At 43.7% G+C, this 21118-nt stretch overlaps 1 protein-coding gene across 1 annotated transcript in view; it reads left to right on the forward strand.

Moving 5' to 3' along the window:
* The window catches only part of LOC138473267 (pancreatic triacylglycerol lipase-like), a 186958-nt gene extending 166973 nt beyond the window's left edge, over positions 1 to 19985 (forward strand). The window contains exons 11-13 of the mRNA XM_069611904.1: positions 5384 to 5495; positions 7522 to 7689; positions 19872 to 19985. Of these exons, the coding sequence (XP_069468005.1) occupies positions 5384 to 5495; positions 7522 to 7689; positions 19872 to 19935 (344 nt within the window). The 3' untranslated portion in view covers positions 19936 to 19985. The remainder of the gene's footprint in view (positions 1 to 5383; positions 5496 to 7521; positions 7690 to 19871) is intronic.
* The last annotated feature ends 1133 nt before the right edge of the window (positions 19986 to 21118 follow it).

The following is a 21118-nucleotide window of genomic DNA, read 5'->3' on the forward strand; positions in this document are numbered from 1 at the left end:
CAAAAATCTTAATTTAATTAAATCCCCATTTGGCAGAACACTACAGGGTGAAATTTGTTAAAATTCGAAATGAGCAAAGCTCACTTCCCAGTGTGTGCTGAAAACTATAGCCTATAAATGAATTGGGTAATCCTTGTTGTCCAGCTCACCCCGACTTCTTTAAGGAAGAGGGGTGTCTTTGTTCTTAAATCAGTCCAAACTTTTTACCAATCTTGAAATCTCTGCTAGCCTTTTAGGCCTGCAGGGAAATCAAAATCGCACAACACTATATAAGTGCCTTTGTTATTGATCAGTGTAATTATTTTATGAAGTGAAATTTGCAGAAAATGAAGAATTGTAATTGTGTTCTTTTTAACTCACTTTTGTGATTCATTTATGCTGAGAGAAGTTGATTGTGTTGATCCATGGATAAAGTGGTGTTTAACATTTTCATGCGTACACTGGCCTGGTTCTTGGCTAATTGTTAGCTCAGGGCAGAGGGATCCAGGGGGCGTGATATGTGTCTGAGCTAGGGCTAAAAAAGAATCCGTTAAACAGATTGTTAAATAACCAGGTGAGTGGGGAAGGAGGCTTCTCAATAAACTGTTACAATTCAAACAGCCAGTAGTTCTATCTATCTATATATTTTTATATTGCTCCACTCTTCCAAAGGCATCAGGGCGCTCACAAGACAGACAAACAGAAAACAGAAAATAGACTGCAGAAAATGATGTAATCAATTATCGCAAGGATTCTGTGCTAATTAATATGTCCCTCTATCAAACAGTAGCGTTTTCAGGTGTTTTTTTTAAATGGGTTGTGGTTGCACAAATCCGAAGATCTCGAGGGAGTGAATTCCAAATGGTGGATGCACAGGAATTAAAATCAGCACCGCCAATCCTTTTTAGTAACATCATGCTATTGTTTGAACGGACAACTACTGGTTTCACATCTGTCCCAGTAGCAGACATTCTGGCACCAGTCTAGTCTCCGTCCACACGGAGACTAGACCGTCCCAGGCCCCTTCCTGCGCCACACACAGAGCAAGGCTCAGCAGCCCGCAAAAGCAGTAGCTTTCCCGGGCAAGTGTATGACCTTATAAGAACTTTCCTGACATGGCAGAAAGAAGGCCAGAGAACAATATGGCCAAGGAACAAGTGAACATCTTGTGCCATGGCTGTTTAGGGCACTCGCCACATTTAGTAGCTTGCCACATTTATTAGCCATATGAAGTAAACGCAAATGTGCACACTAAAAATAAAACAGAAATGGTTAAAATGTAACTGCTGCAACTAGATTGTCTTTGGGCACATATAAAAGTAAGCACAAATCTGATTTGTGTACAAATCTAGGGTGATACAAACGTATCCCCATTGTACTGCACTGTTAGATGCTATGTGCCATCTAAAAATACAAGAATTCAAAGTTTCCCATTATTGTTATTCTGAAGGACTAGTCAGTTTCCCCACAACAATAAAAGGCAACGGTAGTGAAGCCAAAGGCTTTACTTCTGAGCTTAGAGCCCTTTGGGTAACGTGCATGTAATGGATGGGGGCAGAATAACTCCAACACCAAATAATCTAACCAACTCAGGAAGATGGCAAAGTTTACCGTTTTAATACCAATTCTCTAAAAGAGAGATTTACAATGGACATCAACGGACGTTCGCTCGATCTCTCGGTTCATATCACATAAAAACACATTTATATACTAGAAATTAGTCTAAGTGACGTCATACTACGTGGCAAATGAGAAAGACCTGCAAAGAGTGGTGATAGGCTCATGGGGAACATCTAAGTATACTTTTTATGAAGGGTGGGATTGTGGTTGGATATCTACTGTCAGGTGGACAACTTATACCTACCTCTAAAACGTATCATCTTCAACAGTACATGGTATATCATTGGCTCTCAAACTATAAGGCTCTTTGTTATATGGCCTCTACAATTGGTTGGCAGGCTCGTACCAATCTGAACATTCAGTCCACTAAGCAGCATGTAAGCTCATACCCAGATGCCAGGAGGTGGACTTGACTTTACTTCCCCACCCAATTAGCCCAACGTCTCTCATCACCCATGCCTTCTGCCATGAAGATTGTCTTTGAACTTGGCCGTGCAAAGTATTGCTGTCTGTGAGAACATAAGGGAGAACTCCAAGCTCAACTCTATTTCCATCCTTGGCTCACATGACAGGAGACCACGATTTGAACCATTTTGCAGCATTTAAATGTCTTAAATTAATAGAACTTGCCATGTTTGGTGTTCTTTCTTTGCTCCTTAACAAGGGATGATTCAGCTTCTCATGTTCACCGCCTTCAAGAATGGATAACCGGCCTTGGCTGCTTTGACTTTCATACCAGGACAAACAGTATCCACGATGCCATTCGTATCCACGATCTCAGCTAATTCTTGCTGCGACACAGTTCTCGACCTTTCCTCTCCATGGGTCTGGGCTTACTAAATTCATGACACTGATGTCCAGCTTCTATACAATGGCGGCTTTGCCTGCAGTCTATTCGCTATGTATAGCCAGCTTCTAAGATTACTTAGTTTACTTGTGTTGCTACATCTGTACAGTTATTGATTGGCTTGCATTTTCTGCAGTGCGTCACACACGTGCAATCTTCTTTTCGCATATGAAAGGTTACTCGATTCTTAACTTCGTCATCAGTTTCTATAAGGTCCATGCATTCTCTTCAGCCAATATCCTCACTGTGTCACATTCGTCTTTTCTGACGTCACCAGCTTCTCTTTCCCTCGATTTCATATTCCTTCAGGAAGTTCCTCCTTCAGATTGTCGTCTCTTCGGGAATACATTTGATACATTTTTCTCAGAGGGTACCTTCTTTCGAATATTCGTCGTGTTATGGTCACAACTGCTGGTGTCAAGCATGCCACAATCTCAGGCTTCCAACATACCGGAGGTAGGGGGTAGGATTTCCTGCAGAGGCATGCAGCTGCTCCTCTACACTTCCCTTCAAAATGTCAGGTCAGGATCAAAGACAAAGCAAAAAGAATGCGGTTTCATAGAAAACTATGGAGGTAAAGTTGCAAAAAGAAACTCTTTCCTAACACCCCTCTGTTTATAAATTATACAAATTGCATGAAGGGGGCCTATTTCATGTAAGTGCAAACCAACACCTCCCCTTCCAGTGCAATTTACGAGGTGAATAAAGGGACACTAACAAGTTGACAATCCAAATAGTGTGTTTCTCCTCTGTGATGGAGAGTGACGTTTCCAACACGTGTGGCATCTAGACACCATTCATTGCCAAGTTTTCTCCTGCAAGATAGTGTCTTAATCAGAGGATTTGCTTCATTACAAGGACACACTTCATGTGTTGGTGGATCTCACAAAGCCCTGCTCTAGGCAAGATCTAGGATAACACATTTGTCTTGGAAGCAAGATAACGCAGCACAACACAGGTTTGAATCCTGGTCCAGTGCTTAGAGACTGGTCCCTGGTATGAGGCGCGTAGTACAAGATACATTAATTAATTAAAAGAGGTTCTCCTGAGCAACTGCAAAGAGATACTAGTGATCCCAAGCAATGTATAAGGGGCCACTCCACGGAGCAGGCTTCTGCACAGAGAGCAGGTGCAGGAACACCAACCTTGAAGGGTTCCTTATTGGTGGCTCTTGAAAGGCATGCCAGTAGGCAACACATTCTGTCCAGTGCCAGTACACTGTTGGAGTTCTCAGGATCAGGGGGCATCTGGGTTGGAGGAGTAAATAGAACTGTGTCTGCTCTCTCAGATAATATCCAGTCGTAGGTTCTTCCCAAAGACTATACAAGTGCGTAGTAATGTCTCTGCCTCCACAGTAAGGATGCCGGAAGCTCAGCACTTAAAAAAGAATGGTCGCCCAAAGCTCTTTTATATGATATGATAGGTTATTTATAACGCACTTAATAACCAGAGGTTTCTAAGCGCTCACCCGGGCATCAAACCTGTGGTGCTCCGTGTCATCTTGCTTCTAAGGTGAGCACATTGCCTATTGAGCTATTCTCCCAAGAAAAGATTCATCGAGATTTGACGAATTCGAGGTCATGAGTGGACGTCTTCATGGTAGGAAGGGTGGAAAGGTAGGCATCATTCAAGCTGGCATCCTATCAAATAGCCTCTCTTGATAGGAAATATCTCTTTGCAAAAGGGATTCTCCAGTTGAATGTACACTTCCAGTTGTAATGTATTCTTCGTTCTTCTGTCTCCTTGTGGTCTTGCACATCGATGGGGGAAATGCCCTCCTGATGGGGCTCCCAGCTGCTCACTTGGCTCCCCAAAAGCAATCCACCACGCTTCAGTACGTCTTATTACGGGTGCACCGAAATGTAACCGAACCACACCATCAAACGCAAACTACATTGACTTCCTCTCCATGTCAGGATACTGCGCAAGACTGCATGTACCAGCTACACAGCAGTCGTGAGTAGCACACATGCGCACCTGCCGGCTACGCTCCACCTATCTGATGGCGCACGCTCCTCGTGCAGCAAATCAACCAATCAGCTTGAATCACAACTCATCTTCAAAGAGAGAACCCACAAACAATCCTCCTTTCTCCTCTGGAATTCGATCCCGGTATCTGCTCTTAAGGCCCCCAACAAATCTCCAATTACGAACATTTCTCAAAACATTGCTCTTTGAACAACACCTGATCATGGATTTATCCCAATGTATGCACAGACGCAACTCACAGCACTGCACCAGTGTTGAGAGATGCCAGTCTAAACGCTGGCTACGAACACCCTGTACGGCGCTCCACTGCTCTCTAGATAAGTCTGCGCTTTAAATAATACAATTAAATAAAGTGTTGTCTCTGAAATTTCCCAATTGACAGGTGTCAACCTGTTTTTTGAGCAAGCAAATTTCCCATGAAACCAACTCCTAGCTGTTTTCTTTTTTTTAAACTATTTGAATCATCTGGGTCTCAGTATCCTCCTCTGCAATGGGAGTTGTACAAGGAAGTAAATATTTTTTTCAAATTCTCAGAAGCTGCCTAGAATTTATATTCAGCCTTGTCCTGCAGTGACCTTTCTGTTATGTGTTGAATATTTAGAGGGTGAGGCTACACCCTGGGGAAAGTGCAACTGCTGGCATTCACAACATCCCCATGATGCAAAGCACAGACTTTCCAGAGCTCTGGAAAGCAGGAAATGAATACTGTGCTTTGCATCGGTTCTAAACTAAGGAATTCACTGCAACAAAAATATGGTGACATTTCAATTGATTAATAGAAAAATCAGTATGCGATCTTTTCATATCTGCATTAACCTATGAAAACATTTGACAGTGATATGTTCTCAACTGCACCATTCACCATCAAAGCATCCGAACACTGGGGACATACATGTACATTTTTTCCAATCTGATGACCTTTTAATGGGCATGTTTCTGTTTCTGCAGGCTATAGGTACAAAGTATCTGTCACTCTAACTGGAAGTTCCAGCGTAAGTGGGTATTTCAACGTTGCTCTGTACGGAAGCAACGGCAACACAAGGCAGTATGAAGTTTTCAAGTAAGTGTATTGTTATCTTCTGTTATCTTGCATTTGTATAGCGCCTCCTGCCATAGTTTCCGGCGTTGCTGCACTTTTCCTGTCAGAGAGGCAAAGGAGGAGTATGATAGAACATGCATTAGTGGTGGGGAGAAGCAAAGTCAGCTAGATGGGAGGAGGGCGAGGGGTAGATAAGATGTTCAGGAATGCCTGAGAAGGGAAAGCTGGAGGAGCTATGTGTACAATTGGACCGAATTCATCGTGGGACTCAACTGTATTCTATAGGGTGCAGCACATGTGCAAAAAAGCAGACGAGGCCACAAAACTTCGCTGGTTTTATGCAAGCACGAAAATGTCACGCTGCCGTAAAACCCTGTGATAATTCATGGTCACGCGGGAAAAAGTGCAAGCAAGGTATATGACAGGTTCATCATGTCCCCAAATAGATGCAAAAGCTTCCTGACTGTTAAAACATACAAGGTGTACACTGCTTTTGCTTTGGTTTTACAATTGAATTTTACACCATGCGGGACTTAGAAACATGATACAGTTAATTGGCGATCCCCAGAGACCCAATGTACACCACATTGGTATATAAAATATTGGAATGTAATGTATCTGGTGAAAGGTTCACCAGACTTGGGGTCGCCAAATTATGTAGTGAAAACTACTCACGATAAATGTTTATCACTTAAACTCATTGATCTTTGTAGTTAAGATTAACTTGTTTTAAACTATTTAATAAAAATATTTGCAAAGAAAAAAAGTTCAACGCCATCTAAATCCAGGGTTTAAAAATCACACGAGATACTGGTTTTGATACCTGATATTTTACTATCTTGTGTAACATTAAGAACAAGAAAACTGTCACAACTATAGATATTTCAATATTAAAAGGGAAGAAAAGTAATGTTAGAATATGTACAAAAATATAAAATTAAAACAATTGTCACCTCAGTTGAAACAGGATATGCATAATACCAAAGAGCATAATTACACTCCTCATAATGTACATTGTTTCATAGAGCCCTTTTTATGACAGATATAAAATGCTGTAAAAAACAACCTTTGCCATTACTGGACCTATGGTCCTCAATTCACCTGCCTTGGCAGAATGAAAGGTTGTGCCACAAATGCCGGGTGTTGAATATGTGACCTACAGGTCACAAGCAAAGCCTACAGCAAACGCCTAACTGACTGAGCTATTCCTCTAGCTACATTTGAATATGGCTCACCTCATCTCACCTCTGGGGACATTTCACAACATTGTGTATGTGGGGCCAGCTCCACATACCACTTGTTCTACTGCCTCCCAAATGCTTCCTGACGCTTTCGCACTCCGTATCCCTATTTTACTACCTCCCTGTCTCTCTACCGCTCCAAACCGTCCACAGTAAAATGAGGTAGAATGTACTGCAGCCTAATCTAATGAAACAGCTGCTGTGAGATGTGGGTATATCATGCTATACTGAACCACTTGCACGCTTTCCCAGTGCAAATAAAACAAGGCTGCAAAGTGAGGGACTATAACAAGGGCACCGGGACATTAGCACCCGTTCCAGCTCTTGGAAAAGGTGCTTAATGCCATTAGCACCCGTCCCAAGGCCTGGGACGGGCAAATTAAAAGTATTTTCGCTCCGTAAACAGGATGCCTTGTGACGTCCCATTCACAGAAGGAAACTACTATTCAAAGATGGCGGCCAAGGAAAGGGAAGACGGAGCCCCTCTTCTCTTTGCATGGTGGCCTTCAGGAGCCGAGAGGATGGAGTGGCTGTGGCGGCAGCACTTGCCGCCACCGAAATTAGGTAAGTGGGGGGTGGGAATGATTAAAAAACGGACAGAGGCTGGGGGAAGATGACAGCGGTGAGAACCGGCCGTTAGCTAGCTTGGAACGCGGGATGAGATCTCTGGTTTAAGTCTGCGTTCCTAGCCACCTGATTGGCTGGCTCCTCCCCATCAGGGTGGTAATGTTAAAGAGTATTTTTTATAAAGTACAGTCAATTAAAATCAATTAACTCTACCATTTTAATTTTAACATTTTTTTAAGAGGTAAAATGAAGGCGGGTAGCACGTATTCTGCCTTTGTCGATGCTGAGCTTGATGTTGGGAATGTCACCATGATTAAATTCATCTGGAAAAATAGCATACTGAACCCGCTCTTTCCGAAACTGGGGGGTCAAAAAGCTGTGTTGCAGAATGGAAAAAACAGTGAAACGTATGTATTTTCCAGTTCTTCTGTGATATTCTTTCGTTTCTTTTTTGATTCTGTGTTTTTTACAAAGTCTCTTTAACCCACTTTGGGACCTCACCAAAATGTTATGTTACTTTTTATGTGTTACTGTAAAACAAGTGTCTAACATATTCTCTGCATTAACTGTTAGCCAATTAGACATAGCCTTATTCTTAGGGGACTAGACAAATTTGGGAAAAGGAAACGCTATAAAGATTTTCTAAAGGCTAAGTGATTTTCAAGTGCCTTCATGAAAGCGGGATATTATTCTCTAAAGCTGTTGCCTGGACAGTGGAACTTCTTCTACCCAACCTTGCTTTTTGAAATGTTTGGTGCTACTGAACAAGTACTGAGTGAGAGAGTGATTCCTGTATGCTTTAAACCAGTCTATGCTAAACCAGACCTTTATTCAAAGCACCAGTACTCAAAGCACTTCACAAAATAAGTCTGCTTTTATCGCATGTTTTAATCTTGATGTGCATGTCATCTTTTGTTTCTATTAGACTACTTAATGTTCAGTTAAATGATTCACTAACTGATCTTTGTAACATCTGACAATGGTCTTATATCAATGTATTGTTTATTCATGTATAGCCTTCAATCGTCATCCATTCCAGAAGGCCATATCGTCTATTTAACATTCTCGAGAGGATTTTCTAAGTCAACGGTTCATGTACCTCCCATTCCTTGGCTTGATCAGTTTGTTCTTCTCACTTTGTCCTGGAAGACCATTTTGTTCAAACATCTTAGTTCATCGGACCCTTCAAGTGCAAGACCAAATATAAAGGATAGTGAAATTCATCAATTAAAAAGCACAACTAACCAGCAGCATATCTTAAAAGCGAGATTTAAAAGTTTGATCATTTGAGGTACTACATCTCTTAAGGAAACAGCTAATCTTTAGAGAGGCAGATCATGTTAATGGCATATGGACATTTGTAGGATTAATATGATAATAAAATAAGTGGATTTTAGGAATTGGTGGATATATGAACTGGAGATAGCAGGAACATATCACGTGTCAATAAAGGGGTAGGAAGCCAATCCCAGCATTGCGAAAGGGGATGTAGCTAATTAATTGACAAAGCATTTGGATGGTGAAATGTTTGAGGCTATTGAGAAAGTTAAGTTTACAAAGTCACAACTGGGCCCAGGCTTATTTTTGATCCAAGGTGGTTGGCGGTGGTTGGAGCTTTCTTTTATACGATACGAGTTGCGCCTGCTGAGATATGATGCTAAGGTATTCCAAGCGACATTATATAATGTAGCCCCACTGCAATAGACCCCAGAGTCCAGGAAAAGAGTGCCTCAAAGCAATGTGAAAGAATTATATTGGCAACTCTCTGAAAATATCCTTGCTCCCAGAAAAGATGTGCATTCTGCCTTTCCTTGTCGTTTTGTACACTAGATTTAGAAATATTCATTCTATTCCTCCTTTGTCAGTACTTTTCTAACTGCTGGAAATGCTGGTTCTGTCTTCTCTGAGCTGAAAGCCTCCCAGAAGTTTTCTACGGAGCCCATATGCTTTAAAAATATATAAATCCTCAAAATGCTAAAAAAATCTTCTGCCAACCCTTCTATTCCAGCAAACTACTGCCCAATCTCTATCACTCCTTTCCTGGGAACATTCAGGAGAAGTTGGCTATCTCTCAGCTTACCCACCACACTGAATCGGTTGGTTATCTCCATGACCATCAGTCTGGCTTTAGAGCATCCAGACACACAGAAACTGCTCTTCTGAACAACCGTGAAGACCTGTTCTCAAACCTTGATTCTAACTCTCTGTCTGTCCTCATTCTTCTTGACTTCCCTTCTGCCTTCCATTTGGTAAACCACAACATCTGCTCTTTTTCCCTACTTAAGGAGCCCTCCAACCTCTTTTCATTTGCAGATGGGGAGCAGGTGCAAGTGGGTCTTGGTCACCTGGCCTAAGCCCCGCCCACCTGGTGCCTTCCTGGTTGCCGCTCTTTTTCCCCACTTAGCAAGCCCCGCCCACCTGGTGCCTTTACTGGTTGCCACTCTTTTTCCCTACTTAAGGAGCCCTCCAGCCTCTTTTCCTTTGCAACTGGGGAGCAGCTACAAGTGGATCTTGGTCACCTGGCCTAAGCCCCGCCCACCTGGTGCCTTCCTGGTTGCCACTCTTTTTCCCCACTTAAGGAACCCTCTGGCCTCTTTTCCTTTGCAAATGAGGAGCAGGTGAAATGGATTTTGGTCACCTGGCCTAAGCCCCACCCACCTGGTGCCTTCCCGGTTGCCGCTCTTTTTCCCTTCTTAAGGAGCCCTCCAGCCTCTTTTCCTTTGCAGATGGGGAGCAGGTGCAAGGGGATCTTGGTCACCTGGCCCAAGTAACACTCACCTTCTTAGCCCTGCCTCTTCCTTCCTGCTCTTAACCCTTAGATGAAAGGCGTCTCTCGCCCGGGCGTCCGAAGCGAAGGGCAGGGAAAGAAAAGGGCAATTCTTGTTCTGACCTGTTCGAACCAGGAGGATCCAGGTCCCGAAACCCTGCTCAGACAGCAGGTAAGCATGCACCCACATCTGTTTACTCCCTCTGTCACCACAGGTCATCCCTTGTGCCCCCCTTTCTTGCACACAGGTGTTGCCTGTTTTGCTTAATTCTTCTACCGTGCTCCCCCTGAACCCCTCAAGCTTACTTCTGCAGGAGTCTGTCCTGATACATTCTGGTTTCACCATCACCGTCTTGTGGCCAATGCTGGATTTGACTTTTATGGACTTCATTGATTCACAGTGCGTCACCCTTTCTCATGGAATCATGCTGTTCCCATCTTCATCTTGTATCCTGGCTTGCAACATTATGTGCTACTACTGACTTCTGCAATTGTATTTGCTCTCCCCTCTTGCTTCTCCACTCTTTTTGACTGCTTACTCTATTTTCTCTCCTCCTCTCCCTTTCTCCCTTTTCCTTTCTCCTCCCCTCATCCCCTTCCTTTCTTCTATGCACCTACTCTATCAGAATTGTCACTGGACCGAGTATGATTGCAAACTCGTCTGTCTCCTCCCCCCTCCCCTTACTTGGTTTTTTTCCTCCCCCCCATCCCTGAGCACTATCTGAAATGTTGTCAGGCCCAGTACGATAGTCACTTGTTTTGTTCCTCTCCTCCCTTTCTGCACCCCTCTCCCTCACCTTTTGTTTTCTCCGGCCCTACCCGAAATGTCCTCTTGCCTAGTACAGTAGTCGCCTGTCTGTTTCCATTCCTTCCCACTCTCCCCATCCCTTCCTTATCTATGTTTTAGCTCCTGCACTATCTGAAATGTCATCAGGCTGAGTACGATAGTTAATTTCACATCCTTACTGTTCATGTCCTGTAAGAATGTCATTGTATTGTCCCTTGTTCCCTCCCATGCCTTGAAGCACTTTTAAATACATTGGGCCTCATTACGACCCTGGCGGCCGCGGTACGAACTGTGCCGGTAAGGTACCGGCACCGTTCATACCAGGCAGCCACATTAAGAGTTTGCTCGCGGGTGGTGGTATGCATGTCTGGTCTGGCCAGACGTGCATACCGGCACCCGCGACCTGCGAGCAGACCAGGATGCTAAGAATGGACCCGTCTTTTTTCGGGACCCAGACCCGGCATGGCTACCTCCAAACTCGTAATGAGGCCTATTGTGCATATGCACTATATAAATACACATATCACATCCTTGAAATCCTGGGCATCACAGATCAGGCCCTGGCGTGGTTTGCCTCCTTTCTCTCTGACTGTCCTTCCCAGGTGGCACTTGGGTCCTTTCTCTCCGCTACCACTCTCTCTACTTGTGGTGTCCCCCAGGGATATGACCTATCCCTCTGCTTCTTCAATTCTACATGGCTCCTCTGGCCCGCAGGATCTCTGCCTTCACCTCCAACTTTCAGTGTTATGCGGATGACACACAGCTCTCTTTCAAGCTACCCTCAGCCTCCTCCTCGCTCATTCCTGACTGTCTGTCTGCAATCCAGTCTTTGTGTGCTGCGAACAATCCCTGCCTTAATGCCAGCAAGACAGAGATCGTCCTCATTGGGACCCCTGCTCTCTCCTTCCCACTCTTACTCTGGCCTGCCTCCCTTCGCCCTGTGCCCTCACCCACTAGTGAGGCAAGAAATCTGGGGGTCATCTTAGACTCCACTCTCTCCTTCTCCTCTGACATCTCGGTCATCTCTAAAAAGTCTCACTACTGGCTGCACCTCCTCAGAGGTATACTACCCTTTCTCACTTCCCCCAGAGGGTTACCATCTCCAGGGCCCTCGTCCTCTATAGACTGGACTACTGCAACAGTCTCTTTCTCAAGCTGCCTACTTCTTATCTCCGACCTCTACAACTCATCCAGAACCGAGCCGCAAGACTTATCTTTGGCCTCAAGCCCAGGTACCACATCTCTCTGGTGCTGAAATCCCTCCACTGACTCCCCATGGCTGCAAAGATCAAATTCAAGACCCTCTGCATAGTCCACAAGGCTTTCTGGGGCCGGGGACAGCACTATGTACAACTCTCCCTAAATACTCTCCTTCTAGAGCCCTCGCTCGTCCTCTTCCAACTCTTTGCGGGTGAGCCATTTTTCCAAACAGAGAATTGGGGGGTAGAGATTTATCCTCTGCAGGTGCCTCCCTGTGGAACAACCTCCCTGCCCCTCTCCGTCTTGAGCCTGATCGCCTTAAGGTCTGGAAACTCCTTAGGACCTTCCTCTTCTCCTCCTCTTTCTCTCTCCCTCTCCCTTGCTAACCTCCTCTCTATTCCCTCCTCCTTCTCTTCCCCAACTCTGTTCCGTTTTTCTGTCTGTTCACCTGGTGCACCTAACGAGCCTCACAGGTCCCAGGATCCCCTGCCAGTCTTTGCACATGCCCCCGCCTCTGCACTCTGCTCACCACAACTGCACCTCTGGAATTCGTTCCATGAAAAGGGTAACTTCTCTGTACTTGACCAAGGGCACTGCCTGACTGTGCGCAGTTGTTCCCCTCTCCCTCCCTTTCATTTCCTGTCTGTACACTTACATTACCTAGAATGCACTACTCCTAGTTCGCCTGGCCTAGTATGGTAGATTTTGTTTCTGTATGTTCTTCTCCTTCTCTTGCCCTCCCCTATCACCTCACTCTTTGTCATGCACATGCACGATCTGAAACGTCGCTGGCCAAATATGGTAGTCTATAGATTGTTTGTCTTCTCCCTCTCCTCCCCCATTCTCCTTCCTTCCTGCCATGCACTTCACTAGTAGTAATGCCGTCAGGCCTAGTATGCTAGTCATTTTCTGTTAGATCATTCGGAAACTTCAAGGCCCAAGATGACTCTGTATTCCCCTGTTCCCTTTCTGCCTTGACGCGCTTTGAAGTAATTCACTTGTGTATAAGCGCTTTACAAATTAACAATTACAATGACAATAAATTACATGTTTCTTTTGTCTGTTCATTAACTTGTCCCTTTTCCATAGATACCACCTTTGAACTGACCCAATTAAGACTGTGCAGTGTCTGAAACTGCAGACTGCAGCAAAAGCCCCTAGGAAAACCAGAGATATATATTTAACTTTATCTTTTTACAGAACACGTTTGCAGTACCCCTGCCTCTTAAGGGTGGTGCTTCAACTTTCAAGCCTTCTTTTTTCTAAATCATCTAATTTTCTCATACAACTGCCAATATCCTTATTAGGTATCACAAGCCTCCTTGTCCTCCTTTATTAATTGGCCTTATAACAGCTTGACTCATCAAACAGATCATTAACCAATCATAATCCTTAGATAATAGCTTGACCACCTACGCATAATTAGTATCTGGTGAGGGACAGTGAGATTGTAACATGCAATCTCATTGGACAATGAGATTGTAACATGCAATCTCATTGGTCCTCGCCGGGGCATTACCCGACCGGGAATCCCTCTCCCCTCAACGTTCCTTCCTTCCCCGGGTGGGGGGTGTGGCATCCACTCAGCCAATCAGGAGGCTCCCAACGAGGTAATCCCCGCTCCGAGCCATCACGCGGATGGAGGGTGCCATCTTCCCCCACTGGGGATCAGGTAAATGTTGTTCCCCTATCCCCTCGTGCCCCCTCTCTCCCAAATCCAAAGAATTTCCTCCCCGCCCTCCCTTACACACATTTGACTAAATATCTTAATGTAAAAGCAATAAATGATTGCAAATTGAGTGTACATGTGTATAATATAACTGGGCCATCATAGCAGAAATGTGTGACCTGTTGCATTTTTTATTTCAGCAGATTGTCTTAGAGTAAAATCTAATTGATAAATAACATAACATTGCAGCATTTTAAAATTTGCTCACAGTAGCCAAGTGCAAGGAGCCATGTCATCGGATTTCCAACGTTCAGCTGTTATTTGTACATCCAAATCCATGTTCCATATACTTAAATCTTGATCGTCATGGCCTCTAGTTGGATCTTACAGCATTGCATGAACTTGCGATCTTTCATGTCTTACGAGTCTGTCACGATCCATCAAAATTCCTTCTTTATTTCAGAGCAAGCGCTGCCCAAACAGCTTAAAGCTGGAGTTTCTAAGCATTGTATAAGGGCTGGGTGCAGGAAGCCTGAATGTAGATGTTGCTGGCACCTGTCCCCACGGATTGCATGGTTTTAATGTTTAAGACTGGTGAAGGCTCCAGCAGTGACCTTAAAATCCTTAGAGGTTCATTCACCAGTATGGGCAAAACCATCTTCTCCACCAGACTGACTGCCCTTTTGCTAGTTCCAAGAATTTCCTGAATTCACATTATCTTTACCAACAACATCAATGTGCTGTGTTGGAAGCTCATTGGTTGCAGTGTCTTGTTCAGAGAACCACTAACAAAGCCTGGAAAGCCCCCCTTGTACTGCCTGTTCTAAACGTTTCTGTTCCTACCATAATTATTCTCTAACTCTTCCACTAGTCCAGTTCTCAGACTTTATTTTGTTTTTGTTGGTCCAACCTACATCCTCTGACCTGGGTCCTTCAACTCACCTGAGCAGTTCCTGTTTCCTGATATAGCCCTTTTCGTGGGCCACCCTCAAACTTTTCCGAGCCTCTTTTGTTGCTCGACCAATTTTTCTCCTCAGCATCATAAGCAGCCAGGGCCTATCTATTTGGGCCAATTGGGTTTAAATGGGGGTGCTTCAATGATTGAATGAAGAATGAGATCAATCAATGTGCAATATATATTTTGTGTTCCCATGACGCCAAGTCCAAGTTTGAGTGTCTGAGCGCATTCCATTTTCAATTGCCTCTTTTATTTTTAGGTTTTGTGGTGGCATTTAGAGAGAAAGCTGTGGCTTATTGTAGATATTCCTAAACATTTGTAACACCAGGACTCTGGTAAAATAGTTGAACCTTTGCCTTGAATTGGGGTAGTCGGGGTGAATCATGCCCATAGACAACCTGGACCTTTATCAGCCATGAGTCTTCCTAACATGTGTGGCCAGGTGATTCCACCCATGGCCTGCTGTGAGGTTGCAAAAAGTCCAGAGGATTGACTTGGCATGTCCTCAATATTTCATAAACAGCACATACCTCTTGCACTCTGGTCACGAGGTACAACACTGGTGAACAGAGGTGGAATCCAGGTAAACCCGGTCCTTCTATCAGAAGGACAAGAGACAGAGAAACCCTGACCGCGGTCCCAAGAACTGTGGCGTGTTGGATACCGACACATTCTGTATCAAGGGTGAGGAGTTATGTAAAAGGTCATACCGATTAATTTTTTGTTAAAGAGGAGCCTGTGATATACGGGTACTTCTACTATGAGAAAAGAGGGGGATCACAAGCTGCCTCCTGCTCCTGTGTTTCCCTGACTCTTTGTAGTCAAATCCGAGGACAGATGTCTAGGAATTTATAATCTCTCAAGATTCTACAGACCACATAGAACCTTTCTGTTTCATTGCAGGAAACCATTTTTTAATGAATCATGGAACCTGTTTTTAAAATAATATTCTACGTGATTTCTTCTGTTTTTTGAATCGCCGTCTGTATTTGCTCTGCATAAGAAGTTTCACCATCAACGTGAACTTAAACAAATATGGACAAATGAGAATGTAAAACTCCATGATGCAATACTGTAGCCATATTAGATACTAACCCAGAAAGAATGTGAGATTTTTGTGACGTGAAGATTTTCAATGTGTGCTATGTTATATGTTTTTATGTAAAAAGAAATGTTTTCTAGGCAAAAACAGGTTTCGTGATGCATTAAAAAATAAAAAATGGTTTCCTGTAATGAAACAGAAAGGTGTTCTATGTGGTCTGTGGAATTTTGAGAGATTATAAATTCCTAGACATCTGTCCTCGGATTTGACTACAAAGAGTCAGGGAAACACAAGAGCAGGAGGTAGCTTCTGATCCCCCGTCTTTTCTCAAGGGTGAGGAGAACAATAACGCCAGCAGCACAGAGAAGATCTGACAAAGGCTCACATCATCCCAAGGCAGAACACTGGAAGAAGACAGCAGAGTACCACAAGGAACATATCTACCCCCTTTGCTATTTACTATCTATCTCAAACCTCTTCATAAATAATGGACAATAATATCACTTTTCAGAATGATGCCAAGGCTACAGAGCCTATCTTCAGTATGCCATCTTTGAACAGCAAGCAGGTTCACATAGACTTAAACAACACGCTTAATTACACTGATCACTGGATGGACGTATACCGGCTCAGCCTTAACACCAACTAAACAGAAAGCCTTAACACCTGCCTGACTGCTAAGTTGAATCAGATGAGCTGCTGTGCTTAGACAAAGCCAATATTAAACTCTTACCATCTGCAAAATATGGAGGGCTCCAGCTTGACTCACAACTTTCTATTGCGCTTGTCATGTCAATAAATTAGTTAGCAGGACCAATTACCATCGAATGATCCCAAAAGTATGCAGTTCATTACAGAAACTCTCTACTGCTCGGTGTTCCTACATACGTTCTCAATAAAATGCAGTGGATTCAAAACATAGCTGCCTGTGCAGTAGTCGGCCTCTCCACCAAAAATGCATATTTCTCCTTTCATAAAGAAGCTACACTGGCTACCCATCGTGGCAAAGATTCAGTTTAAATCATTGACCCTAATCTTTCAGGCCCTACAGAATATGGGTCCCAAATATCTATCAATGAATTCCATTGGATCTCTCCCCCACGTGTCCTTCGATCTTGCCATGAATTTCTCCTGGCCAAGTACCTCTTTAGGTGGTCAAGAGCTAAGGGGAGGTTCATTTCAGGATTTAGGCACCAAACTTTGGAATAGTCTACTGTGATGAATCCGATGGAGTCATCACTGTTTTCGTGGCCGTGACCTCCTTCCATGTGTCCAGGGGTCGGCAGCCGCTAACTGATCCTGACCCTGGGGCTGGCTATATCAGGGAGGATCACATGGGAGGAGGCAACTATCAGGGATATATGGTGACTTCATTGGAGAAGACGTGGTATTCTCCCCTTTCCCATTTGAAAGAACCCATAATACCTGATTTCTTAATGGCCTATTGTCACGTGGCTAGGTCCCCACCTTTGACTCAAACACCCACCACACAAACACAACACCTTTTGTGTCCAATGTGCCGTTGTGTGGAATCCTTGAGAAAAACCATGAAGGAGTTAAAAGTACACTAACATCCATGGACTCCAACTCCCATAATCACCCAGGTACCGAGGCGAGGAGGATGAAAGAGTTTATGAAAAGTGACAGGAACCCGAAATACAACATGCAGGCTACTTGTTTCTCCAAACCTTCAGTGCACGGGACATTTAAAAATGGAACCGCATTATGGAGCAGGGCAGAGCTGGAGAGGACGTTAAACTCAGGCGCAGCACACCAAAAGGCTTGCTGGAATGGAGAAGACCGCCGGAACAGAAGAGAAGATGCGGGCAGGCAGAGAGGTCAATGGAGATGTGAGAAGCCGCGCAGGAGCTCCTGGAGGTCAGACTGCTCGCAGAGGCTGCGCTCTTCAATCTGCACCAAAAGGGGAAGTTGGCATGTCACTGTGGGGCCATGTAGGATGCTGGAGAAGCATCTGCACTCGACAAAGTGGAAAACGGGTAAAGGAGCAGTTCCGCAGAGCTGCAAATGGAATCTGAAATGATGGGAGAAGCCAGTGAGTCTGCCCAAACCAGCTGGGGACCTCAGGGCATTCCGACAAGTGCAACAAGGCCAACTGTTTGAGTGGCAGGAAATTGCTGATGCAGAAAATGCCCAAAGATTGTATGAATGCTGCAAAGGCCAAACCCAAGTACAATACCCAATAAGACGAATGTTTGAATGCAGACAAGACAAAGTAAAAAGAATGTTTGAATGCAGACAAGACAAAGTACAAAGGCAACCCCCAATCCAGTACAGTTGCATGTGGGGGAGCGGTTTGAACAAGAGTTACCATAGATATACCAAGTACCTCAAGGTATATGCTATTTTGATATTATTAAAGAACTGAGAAACATATAAGGAGTCCTGGCAGGTGAGTATACCGGGCATCTGGAATTGTGTGAAGATTACTGCCAGGGGAGTATACCAGGTGATGTGAAATGCCATAAAAGAGGTCTTGGCAGATGAGTACACCAGGTAAGCGACCATTGAACAAAGATTCCGGACAGGGGAATATACCAGGAAATCTACAAAGTTACAAGGAGTTATACAGAAAGACTGTCACAGAACATTATTGCTTAAACCAGAACCTTGTGAGCTCAGAGAAGGTCCAAAGGAAGTGTATTTTAAAGGAACACTTTTGCCATCCTATTTAAAGAATCCAGCAGAAGCAAACCACCCCCTGGATCCAAGGGTCTTTACCTTGGAGAGCATTTTCCATTGGAGTTATTCTCATACTTTTTATTTTTAATACTTTTTGCTAACATCAAGTGAAAAGCATTTTCTTACACACTTTGTTGTTTTGGTTTGTAGTGTGAGGGCCAGGATAGGACGTTTTGGACAGAAGGACGGCTTATCATTTACTAACATCCTTACAAAGGCAGATGCTTAGTTTTGCTTTCTATGTAGGGAAATTCCTCTTTAGAATAGGGCTTGAAAGGTGTTTTCCCAACCCATTTTTCTTTAACAAATACCTTGTGTCTGCCTCTCATTTCTGACCCCTCACTCTACCTTGTGATCTGCGGTGTCTAAACAACCTTCTCATCTTCCTGTGGGTGCTGAGGGAGAGAATCATTAAACCCACATTCAAAACTGTAAAGCCCTGAGAGCAATGGGAGCTGGAGACATTCCATGCCGAGCCAGAGAGAGAACCCCATGGACCTGAAACCATTTCCAGGAGGAAGGCGACCAAGCAGCCCCAAGTGAGAAGGAAGGAGAATTGCAAGTCAATGAGTAAAACGGACTGTTAAGGCCAGAGACATGCAGGCCAGAAACTGCATGTTTGGAAATAGGGAAATTGAGTCACAAGTCCCAAAGTGTACTGAAAACATTATTAATGTAGAAAAAGGATGCATGTTGGGCAAATTTGCAATAGTAAACAGAGAAAATCCCTTGAGGAAGGAAATTCTTCATGTTGGGAAATTGACTGACAGGTCCAATGGCAAACTGAGAAATAATTTGGGTAAATAAAATAACATGATGGGAAACTGAGTCAGGAGTCCTGTGGTGTACTAAGAGATCAAGTCTATGCGCACCATGTTGGGAAACTAAATCACAAATCCTATGGTACACTGAACTGAGAAACCATTAGCATAAAGACATAATGCATGTTGGGAAACTGATTTACATGTCCCATATTAAATTAAGGAGCATCCATGCCAAGGAGCTGTTGATTTAGGAAACTCATTTCATTGAATGGTGACTGAAGACCACAATGAAGCTCTGTGCTGAGCAAAACATTTACTGTTTCCTTTCATAAAATCTATTAATGGACACATACATGAGTCTGTCATCTATTGGACGTGTCATCAAGTCTGTCACATTGTTCATAGTGATTCTGTCACTGTGTTTACAGTGGTGAAGTGGGAACACGCTTGCCATAGGCTGAGGGGAGTTGGGAGCTAGTGCTCAGTCGAAGGCAGAAATCTGTTGGAAGAGAAGACACTATGATGAAATTTAAGGGGATACCGCTTGGTTATGGGCAAAATTATCCACCATGCTGATCACTTCAATCTATTTCACAGGAGTCACTACTTGGCAGTCAGGACTATCGGCATTGAACTATGTTGTGGATTTATTTTAACAAATGGAATCAATGGCATTCTCTAAGTGTTCCTCTTGCTTCCTAGGTTCACATTCTGTGGCAGCGAGACCGTCAGAGAGAATATCCTTCAGACGTTGACGCCATGCTAAGAAAAAACAAAGATCAATGGTGTATTGTGACAATAAATACTGTTCAAGCATCAGTTTCTGTGTTTTTGTCTGCAGAGTTTCCAAAATGCTGAAAATGTAATATCGAGGATAATCATGGACGAAGACGCTGGGTGTCAGGGGGTGGTGAGAGGAGAATTAGAATAAGAAATTCCTTGTTACCAAGTGCGAAGGGTTTTGTCTGCATGTATGTGTAGCATATTGGTTTTTGGGCATTGCTCTGAGGAAATCCACTGGGAAAAAGCAAGCGAGGTTCTACTTTAGGATTTCAAATGTATGTACACCCACAATTCAGATCAACCAGAGAGACAGTCCTCTACACGTCCTCTATCAGTCGATGGGAAGGCCCGTACTGTAACAAAGATTACATGTGGGGAAGTAAACCAGAATGTTTGTCATCAGGGCTTTATATTGGGTTACATCTCTGAATGAGGCCAGTCTGCATAATTATGGGCAAAAATAATGAGAACGAGAAAATAGCTGGAATTTAGTTGGAGGGATTCTATAAAGAAAGGGACAGGTGAAGAGGAAAAGGGCAAAGGCAGACTTCCAATGTTCTGTAGAGGTCGTCTTTATGTTTGTGGCAAAGTCCAGAAACTCCTGACTCCATGAGAATTGAGGTTTCTTACCTGAGGGCAATGGGACAAAGAATTGGGTGCCTAATTAGTATTTGGCAAGGTCATTCCCAGTCTGTCCTTGATTCCATTCTCCTGGCTCCAGTCCGGGTGTTCTTCTTAAATATTAAGCTTTAAGTTGGTCAACATAGACCAATTATGAAGATTATAATTGATGGTTGTCCAAAAAGGGGATAGATTATATGACAGAAGACCTAGGAAATCAATTTTATATTGTGCAATACCAAAGGAAAGTACACACAAGAGTTCCAACAGCACTTATGGTTGTGGCACAAACGGAATCAGGATGGATTTACCTAATTCATTTCATACACCAACATTGTTCTGAAGGTCTTTAAGGCCAAGAATAACCTTGACATGGACATCAAGGGATGGGTAAGGTATAAGACAATGTAATCAGCAAATAAGCCTAATCGTACACATATACCCCTTATCTCAGCTTCCCATCTAATTATCACAGCCAATGGTTTAGTAACCAACAAGACGGGCAAGAGAGTGTACCTATACCATGACCCTTTAGCCAACAGAAT

The sequence above is a fragment of the Ambystoma mexicanum genome, chromosome 8, assembly GCF_040938575.1.
Source record: "Ambystoma mexicanum isolate Mex_15411 chromosome 8, UKY_AmexF1_1, whole genome shotgun sequence".
Taxonomy (NCBI): Eukaryota; Metazoa; Chordata; class Amphibia; order Caudata; family Ambystomatidae; genus Ambystoma; species Ambystoma mexicanum.